The 24,722-nt window shown below is 39.8% G+C and overlaps 1 protein-coding gene across 1 annotated transcript in view; it reads right to left on the bottom strand.

The window, feature by feature from the left end:
- Positions 1-5,891: 5,891 nt before the first annotated feature.
- st14 (ST14 transmembrane serine protease matriptase) overlaps positions 5,892-24,722 on the bottom strand; it is a 98,313-nt gene continuing 79,482 nt past the window's right edge. Inside the window, exons 17-19 of the mRNA XM_028822467.2 lie at positions 20,808-21,076; positions 13,974-14,110; positions 5,892-7,091 (exon numbers count right to left, since the gene is read on the bottom strand). Coding sequence (XP_028678300.1) covers positions 6,930-7,091; positions 13,974-14,110; positions 20,808-21,076 — 568 coding nt within the window. The 3' untranslated portion in view covers positions 5,892-6,929. The remainder of the gene's footprint in view (positions 7,092-13,973; positions 14,111-20,807; positions 21,077-24,722) is intronic.

The raw sequence follows: 24,722 nt of genomic DNA, 5'->3' as shown, positions 1-24,722 counted from the left end.
GGGTTGGTGTACCCCATTATAGACTGGTGACCCATGGAAGCCTTGCCCCGAGTGCTGCTTTTGATAGACTCCAGACAACTTTTCATTGAGTTACGGCAGTTCTGAAGGACATGTAGAAAAGTACCCTGGCACCCTAGCTAGGTGTACCCCAGACAGGCTGTGGTTGACAGCTGTCCCCATTTTGCTCCCAGGACACAAACTTCAGCCCTTAACCCACAGGGAGTTTGAAAATCAACCACCTTAGCTAGAGCTCTTCATTGACTCAAAGTGACGACTCAGAGTTCTCACTCATTCCATTTGAGCTATACTGAATGGTACTGGTTGATACCTTGAACCCAGTACCAATGGAATAGTCCCCAGCCCTTCATGACATTGACTTGGGTTCTGACTAATAAGAGTGTGGGTTTATGTGACTGTACTGTGCTGGATCCCTGTCTAGATTTACAGTGCATCCGGAAAGTATTCACAGCGCATCACTTTTTCCACATTTTGTTATGTTACAGCCTTATTCCAAAATGGATTAAATTCATTTTTTTCCTCAGAATTCTACACACAACACCCCATAATGACAACGTGAAAAAAGTTTACTTGAGATTTTTGCAAATATATTAAAAATAAAAAAATTGAGAAAGCACATGTACACAAGTATTCACAGCCTTTGCCATGAAGCTCAAAACTGAGCTCAGGTGCATCCTGTTTCCCCTGATCATCCTTGAGATGTTTCTGCAGCTTAATTGGAGTCCACCTGTGGTAAATTCAGTTGACGGGACATGATTTGGAAAGGCACACACCTGTCTATATAAGGTCCCACAGTTGACAGTTCATGTCAAAGCACAAACCAAGCATGAAGTCAAAGGAATTGTCTGTAGACCTCCGAGACAGGATTGTCTCGAGGCAGAAATTTGGGGAAGGTTACAGAAAAATTTCTGCTGCTTTGAAGGTCCCAATGAACACAGTGGCCTCCATCATCCGTAAGTGGAAGAAGTTCGAAACCACCAGGACTCTTCCTAGAGCTGGCCGGCCATCTAAACTGAGCGATCGGGGGAGAAGGGTCTTAGTCAGGGAGGTGACCAAGAACCCGATGGTCACTCTGTCAGACCTCCAGAGGTCCTCTGTGGAGAGAGGAGAACCTTCCAGAAGGACAACCATCTCTGCAGCAATCCACCAATCAGGCCTGTATGGTAGAGTGGCCAGACGGAAGCCACTCCTTAGTAAAAGGCACATGGCAGCCTGCCTGGAGTTTGCCAAAAGGCACCTGAAGGACTCTCGGACCATGAGAAAGAAAATTCTCTGGTCTGATGAGACAAAGATTGAACTCTTTGGTGTGAATGTCAGGCGTCACTTTTGGAGGAAACCAGTCACCGCTCATCACCAGGCCAATATCATTGTGCATTAGTGTCTTTTGGTATACTGTATATCTGTTGTAATATAATGTTAATTTATAATTTCATAATTGGCGGATATTACCGTATATACTTATGTATAAGTCGGGTCTTGAAAACTGAAAAGTTGATCATAAAATCAGAGCCCGACGTATACGCCCGTTCAAAAATGTGACACATTTTTTTTTTTTTTTTTTTACAGCTTCTTGCCTCCTCCAATCTTGCACCAGACTTCTCAGACACATCGAATTTTGTTGCAGCAGGGCTGTTACCAATTTCTTTCACTACTTCAACAACGTTTAATTTAAAACCAAGTTTCATATATTCTTCTGATTGAATGCTCCATTGTAGATAAGGGATGGGTGAGATACAAAAAACACAAATCAGTGGCAATGTTGCTTCGGAATAGTTTGAGTATTACAGTGTGGTCACGTAAGCACAATACATAAGAAAAAAGGCCATGTGCTGCATGGTTCCTCTCTCAGGTGGGCGTTAGCATATCATAATCCCTTATACCAATAGCGTGAGTTTTCCGTATTCGACTTGTACGACCGACGTTATAAAATACCAGAAATTATACTGTAAAATCAAGTCCTGACTTATCCGGGAGTATTTACACGGTGTTTGTTTCTTAGCTGGTTAGTATTTAGTAGGGTGGAGTGTTAGCCTATTTTCTCTACTGGGAAAAAAAGTGAGATATTGGTTGCAGTGTTTCACAAATCTTGGTAAACCAAGCTGGGCAAAATTGGGGCTGCTACAATGTGTGTACTTAATCAACGTCTTCCACACAAAGATATTACTAAAAAATATCTTCCATTACTCTACTACCACCTGCCTATTGTAATGGCACAAGATTCACACACCATTTACAGCTCACCATTACCATAATGTAGCAGAAATCAATAGTCATTGGACCAGTCAATATTTTTCCAGTCTTTAATCACCCAACAATGGTGACAAGATGTGGTCTTCTGCTGCTGCAGTTTATCTGCTTCAAGGCCAAATGCAGAGTGCATTCAGAAATGTCCTTTTGTATACCACTGCTATAAAAAGATGTTATTTGAGCATTTGTGGCTTTTCTATTAGCTTGACTCATTGTAGCCATTCTCCTCTTGCGTCTCTCATTAATAAGGTGTTTTCGTCTTTAAAACTGAATTTTTTGCTTATTCAGTCTTTCTTTGCAAACTCTGGAGACTGTAGTGCATGAAAATTCCAAAAGGGTAGTTGTGTGATAAGCTGGAACCACTGCCTCTGCCACTAACTGTTATTCCATGAGCAAAGTCGCAGAGATCTCATATCTTGGCCATCCTAATGCTTGGTTGAATGATCATGACGACTCCTTTCCATATCTTCTACATGTTATACAGTCATCTGAAAAAGTTTGGGAACCACTCTAAAATCTTTGGATTTGTGTTTATCATTGGCTGAGCTTTAAAAGTAACAATTTTGTTTAATATATGACATGCCTTATGAAAACAGTATTTCAGCAGTGACAATAAGTTTATTGGATTAACAGAAACTATGCAATATGCATCATAACAAAATTAAACAGGTGCATAAATGTGGGCACCCCAACACAGATATTACATCAATACTTACTTAAGCCTCCTTTTCCTAATATAACCGCCTCTAGACGCTGTCCTCCTATAGCCTTTGATGAGTGTCTGGATTCTGGATGGAGGTATTTGTGACCATTCTTCCATACAAATTCTCTCCAGTTCAGTTAAATTTGATGGCTGCCGAGCATGGACAGCCTGCTTCAAATCATCCCATAGAGTTTCAATGATATTCAAGTCAGGGGACTGTGACGGCCATTCTTTGTAGATTTCCAACTGTGTTTTGGGTCATTGTCTTGTTGGAATATCCAACTCCTATGTAACTTCAACTTTGTAACTGACGCTTGAACATTATCCTGAAGAATTAGTTAATATTGGGTTGAATTCATCCGACCTTCAACTTTAACAAGGGCCCCAGTCCCTGAACTAGCCACACAGCATGATGGAACCTCCACCAAATTTGACAGTAGGTAGCAGGTGTTTTTCTTGGAATGTGGTGTTCTTATTCTGCCATGCAAAGCGCTTTTTGTTATGACCAAATAACTCCATTTTTGTCTCATCAGTCCAAAGCACTTTGTTCCAAAATGAATCTGGTTTGTCTAAAGGAGCATTGGCATACAACAAGCGACTCTGTTTATGGCGTGAGTGCAAAAAGGGCTTCTTTCTCATCACCCTGCCATACAGATGTTCTTTGTGCAAATTATGCTGAATTGTAGAATGATGTACAGATACACCATCAGATGTTCTTGCAGGTCTTTGGAGGTGATCTGTGGATTGTCTGTAACCATTCTGACAATCCTGCGCATATTCCGCTCCTGTATTTTTCTTGGCCTGCCAGACCTGCTGGGTTTAACAGCAACTGTGCCTGTGGCCTTCCATTTCCTGATTCCATTCCTTACAGTTGAAACTGACAGTTTAAACCTCTGAGATAGCTTTTTGCAGCCTTCCCCTAAACCAGGATACTGAACCAATCTTTGTTTTCAGATTTCTTGAGAGTTGCTTTGAGGATCCCATGCTGTCACTCTTCAGAGGAGAGTCAAAGGGAAGCACAACTTGCAATTGACCACCTTAAATACCTTTATACTCATGATTGGACCCACCTGTCTATGAAGTTCAAGGCTTAATGAGCTAATCCAGACAATTTGGTGTTGCAAGTAATCAGCATTGAGCAGTGACAGGCATTCAAATCAGCAAAATTACAAGGGGACCCACATTTTTGCACAGACAGTTTTTCACATTTGATTTAATTTCATACAACTAAATACTGCTTCACTAAAAATTTTTGTTCAGAAAACACTGCAGTACTCAGATGTTCCTAGGAAATGAGGCAACAGCAAGACAACCATCAAAAAAGGAATGGGTTTGCAGGTGGTGGCCACAGACAATTGCTCTCTTCTTATTCACCCTGATTGATTCTTCTCTAGTTTTGTGTTTTTCTATTGTCCTTGTTACTACTGGTAGAATGAGACAGGATTTAGGTTGCACAGGTAGTCCAACTCCATCACGATAGCACATCCATATGCGCTATCACAAGAAGGTTTGCAATGTCTCCCAGTACAGTTTAAGAGCAGGGAGGAGATACCAGGAGAGGGGTCGTTACACGAGGAGAGCTGAACAGGGCCGTAGAAGGGCATCAGCTCAGCAGCACGACCGGTATCTCCTCAGTACTAGGAGGAACAGGAAGAGCACTGCCAGAGTCCTACAAGATGACCTCCAGCTGGCTACTGGTGTGCATGTTTCTGACCATAAGTGTCAGAAACAGGCTCCATGAGGGTGGCATGAGGGCCAGATGTGCTGAAGTGGGACCTGTACTCACAGCAACCCTTGCAGCTCTATTGGCATTCGTCAGAGAATACCACAATTGGTAGATCCGCCATTGGCACCTCGTTCTCTTCACATGGAGAACATGCCTGCAATATCATCCAGCGTGACCGGTTTGACAGTTGAGTCAGTGATAGTCTGATCTTACGCTGGTACAGTGGGCCCTGGGTTCCTCCTGGTTCATGACAATGTCCGGCTTCATGTGGCCAGTGTGTGTAGGCAGTTCCTGGATGACGAAGGCATTGATGCCATTCACTGGCCTGCACATTCCCCAGCTCTCCTTGTGGAATGCCCATCTCCTGGTATCTCCTCTATGCTCTTGAGACTGTGCTGGGAGATTCAGCAAACCTTCTTGTGACGGCATGTATAGATGTGCTTATCATGGTGGAGTTGGACTACTTGTACAACCTGAATCAGCTGCAGGTACCGCCTCATGCTATCAGTAGTGACAAGGACACCAGAAAAACACAAAACTAGAGAATACTCAGTCAGGGAGAATAAGAAGAGAGCAACTGTCTGTGGCCACCACCTGCACAACCATTCCCCTTCTGTGTGTTGTCCTGTTGTTGCCTCTCCAGTGCACCTGTCGTCACTTTCATTTGCACTAAAGCAGGTGAAGTTGACTCACAAATCGCTTATTCTTCTTAACTGGACAGACTGATATCCCTGAAGCTTAACTACCTTAGTGTTAGACTGTGATGATTATGTGTTCCCTTCATTTTTTTGAGCAGTATATATTGAATTGCTGCTATATGCTTAACTCTTCAGAGGAGCGGGCTGTTTGCATTATCAAGTAAGCACACCTAATAAAGTGGCCTTTGAGCATACATTCACAAATGGTAGCTATTATACAACACCTGATATTGAAATAAGCAAGCTGAGAAATGCAGACAATAGTGCAGAAGCTCGAAAACGGCTACCACAAAGACAATGATCTCTCCACCTCCCCGCAATGAACAAAGAAGAAAGGTATCAGGCCTTTTTTAATTGAAAGAGAGTCCAAATTTCAGAAGTTAAAACAAAAGCTAGTTTTAAAATAATAAGTACACAGATGGCATGTCCCTCTGAGCACCCCCCCCCCCCCCAACCAAACCCCCATTGTGCAAGTCAAAAATTCACAATCAGATGCCAATTAAAAATACAAATAACGTAATAAACACATTGACACAATTTAACAATAGGCATATCTTGGTAGGTGAAATTCTGGGTGCTGTGCAGACGTGCAAAAGCCAGCTGCAGATTCTCACTCTGCGGCAAGTCATAACAATGTTAACACTGTGACGGAAATAGTTTTATTATCAAAAAATAAAATTTTATATTATACATTTTTTTTAAACTAGGAGAAGACTATCTCATTTGGAATTGATGCTGTACAGAGCTGAAATACAGGGATTCCAGCCACTGAAGAGTTAAAGACAGAATTTAACAACAGGGCCTGTCTGAAGAAATTACCATCTTTTTAAATAAATTATGGGCAAGCACGCCAATGTCTGCCACAAGGCACAAAGCATATGGGCACTGAAATGCCACCTATTCTGAATGTGCAGGGTGTGTTAAAAATACAAGAATCAAGGGGCCATCCCAAAGCCAGCAGCTTGTTCAGGACAATGGCCATGGGAATGAGACCCTTCCGCCTGGCAGGTTTCATCTTCACTGTTACTCTGTGGCTTACAATGGTTTTCTGACTACATACAAATGCTGGGTGAGTGCCACACACTAAAAACATTTTACTCATCTTCAGTTAAAGAATCAATGCCTGTACATCACTAGATGGTTTTATCATTTTCTATTAATTAATGTACATAAAGCGACCACTGATGGCACACATCACCACCTGCTGTTTACTTTCTATGAGCCCTTTGATGGTTATCCATGGATTTGATCTGAGCTAGGGGAAAAAAAAAACACAACAGAATTCCAACACAATCCACAAATTGGTTCACAATTACAAAGAGTGCACATACTGGCTGTTTGAACTTGGTGAAGTAGAAATATGAACAAAAAATAAAATAAAACACACTGATGCTCACTGTGATTTAAAGGAGGTAGAAATATCATGACATGATCTTCAGATGGAAATCATTGGTTTTCAACCAAAAAACTGAACAGCCAGCTGTGAACAAGTCCATATCCCTCATTCCAATACTCCAGACAAGGAGTTCACGTTGTCTCAAATGCCGGTTTGTTCCTTTATCCATTGTCGTAACTTGGTCACGCGGGTGTAAACTCCTGGCTTGTTCTTACGCGCACAGCCTTCTCCCCAGCTCACAATGCCACCCAGGAACCACTTTCCACTCTCCTCTTGGCAGGACAACGGCCCACCAGAATCACCCTGAAGAAACACAAAAGAATAAGTTTACTGATGGAGTGTTCCTACGTTGTGAGCATCACTGGAGTTATAAAGTCAATGAGCAGGATTGTCTTTGTGGCAATGCAAACAGGGAAGACAAACTTGTCTCCTGAACCATTGTGTCTCTTCCTCTTCAGACATAAGGCCCCCTTTGACTATGACTTTGACATTATGAAGGACTAACTGTTCTTTAATTTAACTTATACTAAGAGTAAAAACAAAACAGTATTATTTATTATATTAGCACATGTAAGATTTTCACTGTACTCTGTACACATGATCACAATAACCATACAAATAAAACCCCAATTCTAAAAAGGTTGGGACCTTGTGTAAAACTTAAATAAAACCAGAATGAAATGATTTGATAAAGATATAAACCCATATTTTATTTAAAATACAACATAGAAAACATATTAAATGTTGAAAGTGAAACATTTTACTATTCATAAAAAACAGTTAATTTTGGATTTGGTGACAGCAACATGTCTCAAAAAAGTTGGGACTGGGGCAACAAAAGGCTGAAAAAGTAAGCGGTACTAAAAAGAAATTAATTCAGTTAATTGGTGACTGGTCAGTAACATAATTGGGTACAAAAAGAGCAACTTAGAGTCTCTCAGAAGTAAAGATGGACAGAGGTTAGGTTAGGTTAGGTTTCTTTATTTAGTCAAGTTTACACAGGAAAACATGACATTTGCCTTCTCAGTTGCATCTAATAACAGGTAACAGACAGAATGAAATAAAACAGACAAATAGAAATAAGAAAGGTTAAGGTAAGGCAGTTAGATAAAACATATTTATACCAAAAAAAAAAAAAAAAAAGGTAACAGGATATATATCAAAACCTTAAACATTATCTCCGATATTTCTTATTGAAAAGTCGTATGGCACTAGGAAGAAAGGAGTTTCTGGAGCAATTTGTGTGGGTTTTCAAAGCAACTATCCTTCCTGATTTACTGAAGTTTAGTTCTACATGTAATGGATGTCTGTCATCAGTTGAGATGATTTCCAGTTTCTTTAGCATTGCCCTCTGACACACACTAGTCAAATCATCTACATCAGCCCCAATAACTTTAGCTGCATACTTCGTAATCTGCTGGAGCTTTTTTGAGTTTTGATTTGTCAGACTATTAAACCAGGCAATGAAACTGAAAGTGATCACGGACTGGATCATACTACGATAGAAGGACAACATGAGGTCCTTGTCTACTTTAAATAGTTTGAGTTTATGGAGGAGAAATAAGCGCTGGTTGCATTTAGAAAATAATTTTTTTTGTATTTGTATTCCAGTTAAGATTGTTATCTAGGTAAGTTCCTAAGTATTTATATTCATTCACTATTTCTACCTCCTCTCCCAGAACTACAATAGGTGAACATACAGATTTCTGTCTCTTAAAATCAAATATCATTTCTTTGGTCTTTTTTACATTCAGAATGAGAGAGTTTTTATTGCACCAGTTTACCATACAGTCCACTTGATTTAGATAGTGGCTTTCATCCTCCCCAGATATGCATCCTATGATCATGGTGTCATCCGCATACTTAATAATGGAGCAGTGGTCATTGTTCTGTCTCAGGTCACTTGTGTACAGAGTAAACAGTAGAGGTTCACCAATTCACAACAAAGCTGCATCTATAAATTGTGGAACAATTTTAGAATAATGTTCCTCAATGTAAAACTGAATATCTCATCATCTACAGTACATACTGTAATATCATCAGAGAATCTTGGAAAATCTGAGTGTGCACAGGACAAGGCCGAAAGTCAATATTGGATGTCTGTGATCTTTGGGCCCTCAGGAGGCACTGCATTAAAAACAGGCCTGATTCCGTCATGGAAATCACAGCATGGGCTCAGGGACACTTCCGGAAATCATTGTCTGTGAACACAGTTCACCATGCCATCCACAAATGCAGGTTTAAAGCATGCACAGAAGAAGCATTATGTGAACATGATCCAGACATGGTACCATCTCCTCTGGGCCAAAAGCTCATTTAAAATGGATGGAGGCAAAGTGGAAAACTGTTCTGCACTCAGATGAATCGAAATTTGAAATTCTTTTTGAAAAAAATGGACGCCGCGTCCTCCAGACTAAAGAGGAGAGGGACCATCTGGCTTATCAGTGCTCAATTCTAAAGCCTGCACCTCTGATGGTATAGGGTTGCATTAGTGCCATTTAAAACAGGATGGCTTCATAGTAGAAAAGTTCGGGCTCTGAAATGGCCTGCCTGCAGCTCAGACTTTCGGCAACTGAAAACATGAAATGAAAAATATGACAAAGACGACTCAGGACTGTTGAGCTGCTTGAATCCTAATCAGACAAGAATGGAACAACATTCCTCTCCCAAAAGTCCAGCAGCTGGTCTCCTCAGTTCCCAGACATTTACGGACTGTTGTTAACAGAAGAGGAGATGCTACACAATGAGAAAAATTGCCCTGTCCCTAACTTTTTTGAGACATTTTGTTGATATTGAATTCAAAATTACCTTATTCTTTTCTTAAACCTTTGATATGTTGTCTGTGTTCTATTGTGAATAATATACGGGTTTATGAGATTTGCAAATCATTGCATTAATGTTTTATTTACATGTTACACAGCGTCCCAACTTTTTTGGAATTGGGGTTGTATATGTAAACCTATAAACCCGTACAAATGTAGTTAATTGATTTGCTGAATTGCAACACCTAATACAGTACAGACTTACTATGAATTTAAACAGACATCATTAGACCAGCATTAAGGCTAAGAATAAACACCTTCACTAAAAATGAACCACACAAACATGGATTGGGTGTGTTTTGAGCAAAAAGGGGGACAGAATTAACTGCAAACTTTGAAAACCAGGCGGAAAGAGCACATCAGCAGTGGATTATCATTTAAAAAAAAACAATTATGGAGCTTGTGAGGCTGGGCAACAGCAACCTACCATTTCGCTTACAGGTACATTGATAGAACATGATGGGTTGCCAATAAACGTGGCAGATGGCACAGTCTTTCAGAAATTAATTACCTTCAGCCAGGGTAACACTTTCCATCTAAAAGGGGCTGATACCAGCTGTTGAGGTAAATATTTTAACGAGAAGATGCGAGATCTTAAACCCCAGATAGTTATGGTCAATAAGCCAATGTTAACAAACGACTTTGGGCCGCACTGTATCACAAAAACGTACAAATAACGGCTGGAGTATGAAAAGGGGCTGCATGTTTATTAGACATGTGAACATGATTAAAAAGCAACACCATTTTCAATATTAGTACCGTTTTCATTTTGTGTGTCTGCTACTGCACTTTATTTTCAAAAACGTAAGCTTTCTTTTCTCTCCATTGAACTCTTTGCTGTTTCAAATGATCAGAAAACATTATTAACTGATATTTAGGGATGATAGTGATTACTTGCTCAATTTGCAGGAGTGTACAATAATAATAATTACTGTTAGAAACTTAATTTCCACATACACATATGCACCGTTTCTTTAAGTGTGTGTATGTTGACACACACGTGCAAGTAGGAGGCAGCTAAAGGGCTTGAGTAATTGTAATTCTACACCAGACCAGGGGGTGGCGAGATGCGCCGAATGTCTCTCTCAGTTCCTTGCAGATCTTTTTTGGGAAATCCCACCGGGTTCCGGTGCCTCTGAAGTAGTGCTGGGCGGTATGACCAAAATTCTATATCACGGTATTTTTTAAAATTATACCAGTTTCACGGTATTCAACGGTATTTTTTTTCCGCGCATGAGTGGATGTTAACCACATTTTCCACTGCAATTTCGGCAGTAGACTGGCTAAGAATAACCTATTCCACTGTCATGAGAATTGTACATTGTACAACAAAACATTTTAATGTGCACACAAGTATTAATACAGGTTTGCATGACCCCATAAAGTGATAGTTTTCAAGGGGGTGGCACTAATGAAGAGAAGAGTTCACATTGCATGACTGCTGCAGTCAAAATATAGAACCTTTTTATTGAACAAATGTTGCAAGCAACTTAAACTATAATTTTGACAACATATTTTCAACCATCCAAAGAGGCATTTAGACTTAGTAAAATATCCAGAGGTGCTTGTCAAAAGTTGTGTTGCACTGAGCATGTCTTAGAAAAGGAATAAATAGTAAATATTTTTTGTAAACCAACTACACTTTCTGATAATGTTACCAATCTCTGTCCACTGACACATTAGCTATATGGATTGTAATGGCGTTGGTTATCTCCATCCACCGCTTGCTTTTTTTGTTGTAGGCAGTACCTTTGGCAAACGCATTTAACTCGAGTGTCCTCTCGCTTTTTCAGTTTTACCCGAGGACACGGAGGGTGCCAATCTTAGTTCCATACATTCATGGTACACCAAAGCATGTTTGCGGCTAAGGTGGTGCAGCAAATTGCTCGTGTTGCAACCTCCGGCGACAACTTTAGCTTGACAGCATTTGGAGTAAATAGTTGTTTGGTCTACATCCGACCTTTTAAAACCAAAGTATCTTCAGACAACAGACGCGGCTCCTTTTTTCGGCAAAAGTTCTTCTGTGTCATCACGTTCAGCTTTATCATCTGCTACAGCTTCAGTTTCAGAATGTTCTCTGTCCATTTTCATCGCTCAATACCTCCACTAACACATGTACTCCGTTGCATGCGTGTTTAGTGGTGTAGCAGTGAAAAAGATCCCCCCTTAAACAGTTTATCCACTGTGCCACGTTCCAAACGTTGTTTAAGCTATTTAAACTGGTATTGCGGTATAAGAAAAATCCATAACAAGAATAAAAAACGGTTCTCGGTATGAACCGGTATACCTCCCAGCGCTGCTCTGAAGACGTCACTTCTGGTCCCCGGTGCTTGTGATGACGTCACTTCCGCCCAAACCCAAAGATGTCACTTCCAGTTCTGGCATCAATGACGCCACTTCCTCCACTGGCCTTTAAAGCCGCCATCTTACCTCCTCATAGTCAGTTCTGTCTTGGACTCAAACCAGTGAACATCTCGGTTCAATTTTCAACCTATTTTGCAGCCGTGGAATAATATATGTGTGGCAGCCCCAAGTCTTTATGATGTCTGTGTCTCATTATTATCACAACGTAGATGCTGTATTTCGTTAATATGCCTTTTTGTAAATAAAATTAATTGTTTCACTATGCATATGCTGTTTCTGCTTTCTAAAGCACAAAAGAGATATTTACTAATTTACTGTAGGTTAGTGTTTTTTTTTTCATAGCAACTAAATTATACTTTTACTTGATTCATTTTCCAGAGCCTGCTTTTTTACTTTTTAGTGGAGTTGTTTCCATATCATATACTTAAGTAAAAGTTTGACCAAGCAATAATACTTTTACTTGAATAGATCTTTTTAGTGTCCTGCAGTGGTTTGGCACCCTGCCCAGGATTGGTTCCTGCCTTGTGCCCAGTGTTGACTGGGATTGGCTCCAGCAGACCCCCGTGACCCTGTGTTCGGATTCAGCGGGTTGGAAAATGGATGGATGGATGGATCTTTTTAGTTCTCTTTCTATCTCTGACTACAGTAAGGTGGTACAGAAGTCACAAAATGTACCACAGAGCTGTAGACATGTGGACTTGCTGGAAATGTGCTTGTGTGTGTTTACAATAATGCGCCTTGAAGATGTTAAGTCAACAACCCTGGCAAACCAGGCCTCTTAGAAACATTTTGCTCATCCATTGCAAGCTGCATTCAATGAAGGATTTAAAATGAAGAGGAGCTACCTTATTGGTGCTATCAGAGTGGGGGTTCTCAAATCCCATACTGATACCTAACAGGCGATACATGGATCTAACTTCACAGCATGTCAATATTCGCCTTCTTCTAAATGAAAATACATAAAATGCTTTTCAGTATTGCAAAAAAGACACATTTTGACTTAACTTTAAGGTAAATTCTTATATGCATAATGCATATTGTACATAGAAATCTTTTCTGGGAAAACACCCATGCGTTATTTTCTGTTATTAAGCTGGGTGTGTCTTTTTAATGATTATTAACAGATTAAAGTGAAGTGTGATCACAACTGGGTACTGTAATGCCTGACAAACACTTAAATTGCAAAGTTTTTTACACAAACTTGTGACTGCATCTGGGGCATCCCATGAGCCAATGGGTACTTCACAATAACTACATAACACTCTAGTGAGTGCAATTAAGATTAAAGGCACAAAAATGCAAAAAAACAGAATATAATAAAAGGATAGGTGTCTGTGTATCTGTCAGTTTATCTGCATGGCTGCGATGTCTCTGTCATTTCAAAAGATGGCACATCACAAACGCTAACACTGCTTTCACAAATTCCACACCAAACGGCATATAACAGAGACATGGTGAACTACAAACATTAATGTTGAGACCTACTGTATGTTGATTAGTTTGACTTTGACCCATCGTAGTTGGGTAGCACAGCTAGCAGAGTTATATTAGATATAATGCAAAGGTTTTCTTTTTGATTGCGTGCTAACTGAATCCCATTCCAATGATAGTTTTTGCACACCTTATCAGTGGAGAGCAGGTGAATGGATGTTAAAGGTCAAAAAGTTAAAGGTATTTGTTGCTCAAAAACATCTTTCTTAGTTGTTTGTCTGCTGACTTTATGAGGTTTAACTGAACGAGGCTGGGCAATGACAGAATCACAGCATCCTGGGGGGCTTTCGCTGCTTCTCTCCTACATTGACAGGTAACTAGATTTTAGGCCTTTAGAATTAACTTGATTTTCCTGTGTAAAAGCCATCTCTGCAGACAGACTGGCAGCTTGACCACATTTAGCCACTGCTTTTCTAAAGAGGCTCACCAATGGTGAGATACCACCACCTGGCTCCTGAAAGTTCACTGTGATGGACAAACATGGGTAAAAGCCACTTTCAGCTCCTACCTGGCAGGCGTCCACACCTCCCGTCAGATAGCCACTGCACATCATCCTGGAAGTCACTTGCCCTTCTGTGACTTCATTGCACACTGTATCGTTGATAATCTTCACTTGAGCTTTCTGGAGGACTTGAGCAAGCATGCCTAAATGAACAAGCAATCGGACAGTGGTCAGTCAGAGTACACCACTCTATATTTAAAAAAAACAAAATGTTTTTGCTTCTGGACATATATTGCAGCAAAAAAATATTGAAGATTTGCATTTATGTTAAATTTAACAGACATTTTTGTCTTAAATACATCTGTAAATTATGTGCAGAAATGTATAAGGACATAATAAATGCACCAGCTGAAATGATCAGTTGCACAATACTGTAAAACAATGAATAAAATTCAAAAGCTTGTCACCTAATGGAAATGACCTCAAAGGAAAATGCATAGAAGTACACCATAATACATATAGCACATACATATTTTTTATTCTATTTGACAAATATATTCTGAGATTATTTATCTTTAAGGCAAGGTTGCTATGCTCACCAATTATGGTGCCAGAGAGTATTAACATGTTGTATGTTGCTGAGCACATGCAAGTAAAAATTTAATGGGACTCTGCGCATGTAACAATAATGTATATAAATAAAATTGCAATTTGTTTATTTGCCAATCACGCCAAAACGACTGAACTGATTTTCATGAAATATTACACTGAAGTTGCCATTGGTCCAACTTAACACATGAGATATATGGTATATCAAGAAGAGGGAACTTAAAAACCAGCAACAATGAAAGGACTACAATTCCCATCAGGGAGCAGCAGTGTGCTGGGGCTGATGGGAGGACATCATTATCAGCTCACACACAGTTTTTTTTACTGGCCAATGATGAATCTTATCTAATGCTGCAGTTATACTTTTTTCTTCTGACGTATATTCGGATTACAGTTTTACTGTCTTGCTGGATTACAGATTTATCTAAGGATTCATTAATTTGTCTCACTGTGGTGTGTGTTTAGCCATTTTGAATTTCCAAAACACTGTTTTTGCCCATTTATTTTCAGCCAGATCCTTTTCTGAGAAATAGTTTACGCAGGCCTGAAAGGGGTCAGTGTTGCCAAATTTTTACGAAGCAATGTTCCTTTCTTTTAACACCCCCCCCCCCCCCAAAAAAAATTTTAAGACTCCAAAACACCTTTTTAAAATAAGTTTAGCAAAAAAAAAATTGTGAAACTGAATGCAAAAACAAATTTGGCCTCTTATCAAAGCAAAAACGTTTTGAAAAAGCGAATGTTGTTTCACACACCATTACCTATTATTCTGTGATGTTATACATAACCAACAGCGCGAGAGTCAGGCCGCAAGACAAGGGTAGTGGTGGTCTGCTTTGCTTTGTGTTGGTCAATGGATGGTTTACAGAAATGGATGGGCCGCCCAGTGGGCATAGTGGGAGTTCCCTTTCCTAATCTTGACGATAAAATAATAGAAGGGCAGAGGTTAGATAGCACCCTGGGGCCATGTGCTCCCACTATACATTGGGTGGTTAAGTTGCTCAGGGAGATCTCACTTGTCTACAACCGAAGGCTGCAAGGGAGCTCTTGTCCCAATGGGCAGCTCCATTGGTTTACTTGGGTGCCGCCAGAGGGAGGTACAGGGAGGAGGGCTCCTTCCCCAGAGGATTGAGCCCTGCCGCAAACCAGACACAGATGCAAGCCTGCCATTTACTGAATTCTAAATGCATTGGTTTCCAGCGGCCACGGAAGTGTCATATTGTAGAATCAGAAGTATTCTCTGACTACTGCTGCACCTCACCGCGGGGAGTGGGAGACCGGGAAAAACAGAAAAAAATTTTGCCTGGAGAGGAGTGGAGGAGGAGGAAAAGTGAGACACAAAGAAAGGATAGCACTATTATTGTCCAGAAAAAGCCTGCTCTTTAAAATTAATAAAAGTGTTTATTTGAACCTTGGACATGTGGCCACACTGCAGTTTGATTCTGTAACTGTTATCTAGTGTGCTTGACAGAAGATAGTCTTTGCTCAGTTACATAGCACTAAGACGGATTGAAATCTAAGTATTCAGCATAGACCTCAGTGTTAACATTTGCAGTGCACCAAGTCCCTGTTATATGCCATTTGGTATGGAATTTATAAAGGCAGTATTAATGTTTGTGATGCGCTGAAATGACCAAAGCAATGCAGAAAAACAGAGAGACGCACAAAGATTTATTCTTTTATTAAGATGGATTACCAATACAAAATGGTGGCCAAAGAAAGTATGCCACCTTGCAACATTTACATGTAAAAAGATAATCGCCTATACGCATTGGTTAAAATGTAACAGAAACTTGGATAACAGATACTATCACTAAAATTAAAAATCGATTTTCATTGACGAGTGATTTCTGGTTTATAGTAACGTTTAAATCAACAGGATTGTTGCCCATTCTTTCCCCACAAAGGGGAGCAGAGTTAGAACATAAGTTTTTTTTTTCCTCCAAGGAAAGCTGTGCCTGTGAAGTGTATAGCACAAGTCTGCTCTTCAACTTGTAGAGAGATAAAAGTATAAACACATTTATAGGAGGAGGTTTATTCCTACAATCAGGATTACCCACAGAGCTTCCTACAACTAGTCCCTTATCAGGGATTGAACCCTGCTGCAACCAGAAAAGAAACACAAACCTGCCATTTACCTAAGTCACTGTCCTAAGTGAGCAGTTTTCCCATTTTCAAATTCACAATTTGAAATTCTTCTCAATGAAATGAGTTCACGTTCACATACAGTGTGCTAGCCTTTCAGTCTGTTTGCAGTACAACTCTGCTAGCGCTGCATGCACATCATGGACAGGAACTGCAGGCATTTTCCATTTCCTGACTTATGCTCAATCACGTATCCCCACACTGTAAATAAAGTGGCAGAAAATTGCTCTCGTATCATGTACATCAGCAGTTTAGCCTAATAGATAAAGTTCCCGGCATTACAAAGCGGGAGCTGAAGTCCCCTTTTGGAGCACATTAATCCCTCCCACTGCCCAGATCATCCTCCTGGGCATTTTGTTTCTATGTGCTTAGCAGAACTGCCAAGCAAATTCTCTTCTTGGTGGTTACACAATGGAACGAAATCTGAAGTTTGCTTTCTGTTTGCACTTGAGCAGATTCCTTTAGCTGTAGAGAAAGCACATTCATTTAGGCACAACAAATATGCCATGGCCTACTCATTTGGTCTGTCAATCTAAATAAATAAATAAAAATTCTGCAGGTCATAACATCCAAAAAAGCAAACGTTCACTAGGTGTGCTTTTTAATATCGCATTACAGCTCACTCTAGTTGGAGTAAAGCAAAAACAAATTCTTCTTTGATGTCTACCTGGACCTTACAGGCATAAGCAGATGACAAGGACGCAAAATGAGTAAAACATCGGTGAATGATGTGCCTCAAAATACAAATTCCCATTCTTCTGTTGTGGTATTTTCTAAACAGCGGTCTACAGGTTACCTGCAGTTCTTAATTTTAACCTCTCCAAACATCTCCACAATCACCTTTCTAGTAAGGTGACTTCATGGGAATTGTCTTCCTATGAAGTCAGTAGATGGATTGGGAGAGCATGGGTGCCTCATGAGGTTGCTGGGAAGGGGTGTGTGGTGCTACAGATATCTCCACAAAAGGATGAAGGTCTAAGTTTTTACAGAGTTTTACTGGTGTTTCCTGTTTTGCTATATGGTTGCGAGACATGGGCACTATGCAGTGACCTGAGACGAAGACTGGACTCCTTCGGTACTGTGTCTTTTCGGAGAATCCTTGGGTACCACTGGTTTGACTTTGTGTAAAATGAGCAGTTGGTCATGGAGTCCCGAATGAGGCCCATTAACTGGATTGTAAGGAAGTATGAGTTACGGCACTACGGCCATGTGGCACAATTCTCAGAGGGTGATCCGGCTCACGGGATACTCATTGCTGAGCAGCTCAACCAGGCCAAGGGGACACCCACATAACACCTGGCTGTGGTAGATAGAGGGTCATTTCCAGGGGTGGTACTGGACCTGCCTTGGGGGGGGGGGGGGTTACCAACTGGAAACCTGAGCCGTTTTGTTGTGTGGGGGGCATGGCAACACACTGTGCCAGTGCATGCTCCCCAACCTGACCTGATATGGGAAATAATCTTTAACATAGGAAAGGTGCTATATAAATAAAATTTATTATTATGATTATTATTATTAATACACTTCACATTCTCATTGTCATCTCCTGAATGAGATACACAAAGCTGTATCACTGCCAATACGTCTACTTCACCTGAACTTAACTGTTATAAAGATGTTTAAATGAATACTAAATTTAAAAATTTCAATGTAATACAGAATGGCAGATATTGCAGTTCATACAGTTAGGTCCATAAACATTTGGACAGAGACAACTTTTTTCTAATTTTGGTTCTGTACATACCACAATGAATTTTAAATGAAACAACTCAGATGCAGTTGAAGTGCAGACTTTCAGCTTTAATTCAGTGGGGTGAACAAAACAATTGCATATAAATGTGAGGCAACTAAAGCATTTTTTTAACACAATCCCTTCATTTCAGGGGCTCAAAAGTAATTGGACAATTGACTCAAAGGCTATTTCATGGGCAGGTGTGATCAAGTCCGTCGTTATGTCATTATCAATTAAGCAGATAAAAGGCCTGGAGTTGATTTCAGGTGTGGTGCTTGCATGTGGAAGATTTTGCTGTGAACAGACAAAATGCAGTCAAAGGAGCTCTCCATGCAGGTGAAAGAAGCCATCCTTAAGCTGCAAAAACAGAAAATACCCATCCGAGAAATTGCTACAATATTACGAGTGACAAAATCTACAGTTTGGTACATCCTGAGAAAGAAAGCAAGCACTGGTGAACGCAAAAAGACCTGGACGTCCATGGAAGACAACAGTGTTGGATGATCGCAGAATCATTTCCATGGTGAAGAGAAACCCCTTCACAACAGCCAACCAAGTGAACAACACTCTCCAGGGGGTAGGCGTATCGATATCCAAGTCTACCATAAAGAGAAGACTGCATGAAAATAAATACAGAGGGTGCACTGCAAGGTGCAAGCCACTCATAAGCCTCATGAATAGAAAGGCTAGATTGGACTTTGCAAAAGAACATCTAAAAAAAGCCAGCACAGTTCTGGAAAAACATTCTTTGGACAGATGAAACCAAGATCAACCTCTACCAGAATGATGGCAAGAAAAAAGTATAGAGAAGGCGTGGAACAGCTCATTATCCAAAGCATACCACATCATCTGTATGACACGGTGGAGGCAGTGTGATGGCTTGGGCGTGCATGGCTGCCAGTGGCACTGGGACACTAGTGTTTATTGATGATGTGACACAGGACAGAAGCAGCCGAATGAATTCTGAGGTGTTCAGAGACATACTGTCTGCTCAAATCCAGCTAAATGCAGTCAAATTGATTGGGTGGTGTTTCATGATACAGATGGACAATGACCCAAAACATACAGCCAAAGCAACCCAGGAGTTTATTAAAGCAAAGAAGTGGAAAATTCTTGAATGGCCAAGTCAGTCACCTGATCTTAACCCAATTGAGCATGCATTTCACTTGTTGAAGACTAAACTTCAGACAGAAAGGTCCACAAACAAACAGCAACTGAAAGCCGCTGCAGTAAAGGCCTGGCAGAGCATTAAAAAGGATGAAACCCAGCATCTGGTGATGTCCATGAGTCCAAGACTTCAGACTGTCATTACCAGCAAAGGGTTTTCAACCAAGTATTAGAAATGAACATTTTATTTCCAGTTATTTAATTTGTCCAATTACTTTTGAGCCCCTGAAATGAAGGGATTGTTTTAAAAAAAAATGCTTTAGTTGCCTCACATTTTTATGCAATCGTTTTGTTCACCCCACTGAATTAAAGCTGAAAGTCTGCACTTCAACTGCATCTGAGTTGTTTCATTTAAAATTCTTTGTGGTAATGTACAGAACCAAAATTAGAAAAAAGTTGTCTCTGTCCAAATATTTATGGATCTAACTGTATATCTAAAAATGAAGAAAAGTCAAACAAAAAACTATGCCTCTCAAAGAAATAATCCTATCAAATATATATATTTTTTTTTACATGTGACTTACCCTATGAAGACTGTAGTAATAATTAATGAAAAATTTAACCTCATGCTTTCATGGAGAACTTAAATAAGAAACTTTGTTGAAATGGAGCACTGTGAACAATATAAAAATGCCCATGAATTACTTATGTCATATAATCTACATTATGTCACATAAGTCATTCAGTTGTATTGTGCATAGCAATAAAAATATATACATTTTTTGCTAAAATATTGTTAAATAAATACATCCTGAAAAATCAAAACAGTGCACTCAGAGGAAGTGAGTTCACACAGAAATTAGAATTTGAATTGACAGCAGGACCCTTGACCAGTGAATGACCAATAAACTTTCAGAACGTCTGCAATCTTGATTCTTCATGAAAACACACCACCTGGGGTAAGTAACATATATAAAACAAAAATAATGTTTTTGGGATGAGTTTAACTTCATGTATTCTCTTAGTCTTACTCAGTAATATGAAAGACTCCTAATGTATGACTAGTCAGGAGGTGGACATACTCAAGATAAGTGGGACAAGAAGTGGGCTTTCGAATTGACATGGCCTTTACCCACCTAATTTTCTCAACATTTGAGCAAGTATAGTGATCACAACTAAATCATCAATTTAATTTCAGCCCAGGCACAGAATCACTACCCCAACTGAGTAAACATTCAAGTTCATCATATTTTATTAGATTGCTATGGATGTTCAGCGAAGAGCCAATATAAAAATCAAAAGGCACCTACCATCTTCAGCCAGAGCTCCCCATCCTGTTACCCAACAAGGTTTTCCAGGAGGAAATGTGTGTGAGGAGTCAGGCAGGCAGATGGAGTGGATCGTGTTGGTGAACTCTAGAGGTGCCGCAAGTTCAAGCAAGGCAATGTCATTATCAAAGTTCATAGAGTTGTAGTTTTTATGGGTGATAATCCGCTTAATTTTCCGTTGCTGAACACTGTTCATCTCCTGTTGGTCTCGCATTCCACTGTACGTTTGCCAGTTTTCAGGAAGAGCATTACTAAAGGCAAGAAAATGAACATGAGTAAAGACAGGACAACGTGAGAAATACAAAATGGCCACTGAGCCACTAAGGATCTCAAACTTGGTAAGGATATGTGACAAAACACAAACAAATATACACACACATACACATTTGAAGTTTTCTAAAGTTTGGTGCCAACACCAGTACAATTTTCTGCCGCATTAATTCTTCAATTATCATAAGAACATTACAACAAAACAAAGTTAATGAACATTCATCCCATCAAAGCAGATCGTTGAAGCTTAATTAATCTTTTCTGGTTTATATGGAACAATGTCCACACAAGTTTTAGATATCTCTACTGTTTCACTTGCTTTAACATTTTCTGTTTAATGGATGCACATGTGTGGTGGTTACCATTGAAAAGGAATGGAGAGGAAGGGGCTGGAGGATGATGGTATGATATGAATGTTAAGACCAGAGCTGCTCGTTTTTAAAAAATGTGAGAAGCAACACAGGACCAGATATTCCACACTAAAGCTGTATGGAACTAAAGTGGATCGATTTTGGGGCGATCCCCTTATTCAGTACCTGTCACAGATCATGCAAGGCCAAGAGGCAATAAGGATTGTGGGCTAAAAAAATCCAGATCTCCACCCCTAAAACATTCACTTTACATTTTGCAAGTCTATTGCCAAAGTAGAACATAAAATATCAATAACGCCTATAAATAAAGTCTGTGGCTGAGGAATGATAGCATGACTAGTGCCAAAGGTTTGCAGCCTGTGGCATCTCTGGGTGTATTGAACAACTTGAACAAAAGGTATGTTTTAAAGGGTGAGAATTCTGAAAATAAAAACAGAATACTGTCCAGTTTAAATTCTGAGAAAAAGAAATTTAATCATATGGAATCCATTTAGGATCTCTGTACTGTTTAACACTGTATGTTCTTGCATTTTCTTTTTCATGCAAAGATCTGCTTTGTCCAGATTGGATATGGATCAAAATTAAGGTGGATGATCAAAAGGTAACATTTAGAAATATTTGTTCATAAGGCCTTAGAACTGTGTCACTGTTTTTTGCAGATGATGTGGTCAAAATTACTATTTGCTTGATGGCACACATTGAGAAGGTTTGCGACTCAGCGTCAAGAGGCAGGGATGAGGATCAGCACATCCAAATCTGAACCATACCACCTGCACTTCAGAACACCTGAAGCTAAGCCCGATCGGGCCTGGCCAGTACTTGAATGGGAGACCAACCAGGAAAATGCTTGGGTTGTTGCTGGAACAGGTGTTAGTGAGGCCAGCAGGGGGTGCCTACACCGTGGTCTGAATGTGGAGGCAAATGCCCCAGTGCAGTGATGGGGACACTGTGCTGTAAAAATGGTGCCGTCCTTTGGATGAGAGGTAAAACTGAGGTGCTGACTCTCTGTGGTCATTAAAGATCTTTGGGCGTTCTTTGTCAAGAGTAGGGTGGATTCTGATGTTTGGGCTAAATAGTCCACCACGGCATAGTCTATTCTAACCCTGTAATCACGTCCTGTCTCTGATTGGCTAACTATCTCTCACCCCTTCACCACCTAACAGCTAATGTGTGGTGAGTGTACTGGAGCAAAATGACAGCCATTGCATTATCCAGATGGATGCTGCACATTAGTGGTGGTTGAAGTGGGTCCCCGCTCACTGTGCAAGGCACTATGAGTACCTTGAAAAACACTATATAAATGTAATGAATTATTATTGTTTTTATCATTTAAAAAGGTGGATCATCCCCTTCAAGTGGGAGGTGAGTTACTGCTCAATTGGATGAGTTTAAGTCCCACGGGATCTTGTTCATGAGTGAGAGGAAAAGGGATGGCTAAACTGACAGGAGGATTGGGGAAGTGAGTGCAGTTATGAAGTTGCTATACCGATCTGGAGTGGTGAAGAAAGTCCCAAGTCATAACAGGATTCTCTCTCTTTTTATTTAAGATTTTATTGAATTTATGAAATTCAAATAACATTCCATACAAGCAAGTCAAATTTTACAAAACTATGTCCAAATCGTATCAACCTCCACCCAAGAGAAAGAGAGCTAGGCCAAAAGAGTAAAACTTTAATAGTAGGGCAAATAAATAAATAAATGGAATAAAAAAGGGAAGAGAATCTGCTTCCTCAATTTAAATGGTTGTTGTAAAATGTTATTGATTAGATCCTGACAGGTTTTAAAAAAAAGTTTTGCACAGATCCTCCAAGTGAATATTTGATTTTTTTCCAATTTCAAATAATATATTAACATCACCTGCTGACTTAGGATTCTTCCAGTTGAGCAAGATAAGCCAATGTGCCAATAGTGAAGTAAATGCAATCACAGTTTGTTTGTCCTTCTCCACCTTAAGCCCATCTGTGAGCCCACCAAACACAGCTGTTAATGGGTTAGGAGGGATTGTGACACCAAGGCTGTCTGAAAGGCACTTAAAGATTTAGGTCCAGAATGATGTTAATTTGGTGCAGGCCCAAAACATGTGACCCAGTGAGGCTGGAACTTGATTGCAATGTTCGCAGGTTGGATCTTGCCCTGGAAACATTTTGGACAATTTTAAATGAGACAGAGGTGCTCGTTAGGTGATTTTAAGTTGAATAATTATATCCTTTGTGCATATGGAGCTCGAGTGAATTTTGTACATGGCTGCCTTCCACTCCTTTTTTGAGATGTTGAGTGAGAGATCCTTTTCCCACTGTACTCAGTGATCTTTGACAGGGAGGGACTTTAAAATGTTTTTGTATATTACAGAAATACTGTCTGAGTCCTCAAGACTGATCAATATTTTTCTGGCATAGAGGTAGGTGGAAGGTGACAAAAATTGGGCAGATTTTATTTAGCAAAGTTTCTAATTTGGAGGTAGTGAAAGAAATGTGTTGCTGGAAAGTTAAATTTGGAGTGTAATTGTTCGAAGGATGCACAGACATTGTCTATGTCCAGATCTTAATCCCAAATGTTTTCTAGACATTAAAAACCGCGTACATTTGAAAGGATAGAAAAAGGTGGTTATCATGCAGAGGTGCCACAGATAGAAGCTTTTCTATCTTGAAGTATTTCCTACATTGGTTCCATATTTTGAGTGAATGAAGCACAATTGGGGTCTTAGTATATTGATGATACCTTGTAGTTTTATTTACTGGGGAACAAAGCAAGGAATATAAAGAAGTACTGCAGGATTTTATTTTTATTGTGGACCAAGCCTTTGTATTTTTACCTATTTATGTCAATGTCCAGGTTTTTATAGCTTGTATATTCGCTGCCCAGTGATAAAATTGAAAGTTAGGTAGAGCCATGCCATCTTCTGCCTTAGGTCTTTGTAGGGTCGCCCTTTGGATAACATGGATGTTTTGAATTCCAAATAAATGAGGTTAGGATTGAATCTAACTTCTTAAAAAATGATCTATTGATGTATATTGGAATGCTTTGAAACAGAGAAAAAAGCTTAGGAAGGATATTCATCTTGACAGTGTTAATTCATCCAGCTAAAGTGAGATGAAGGGTTGACCATCTATGCAAGTCTTGCTTAATTTTTTTCCATGCAGACAGCAAAATTTTGTTGATAAAGAGCTTTATGTTTACTTGTGATGTTTACCCCTAGGTATTTAAACTGATCTCGATGATAAAAGGGAAGGTGTCCAATCTAATATTGTGTGCTTGA

This window comes from Erpetoichthys calabaricus, chromosome 17 (assembly GCF_900747795.2).
Source record: "Erpetoichthys calabaricus chromosome 17, fErpCal1.3, whole genome shotgun sequence".
Taxonomy (NCBI): domain Eukaryota; kingdom Metazoa; phylum Chordata; class Cladistia; order Polypteriformes; family Polypteridae; genus Erpetoichthys; species Erpetoichthys calabaricus.
This window is presented reverse-complemented; position numbering and strand designations above follow the sequence as displayed.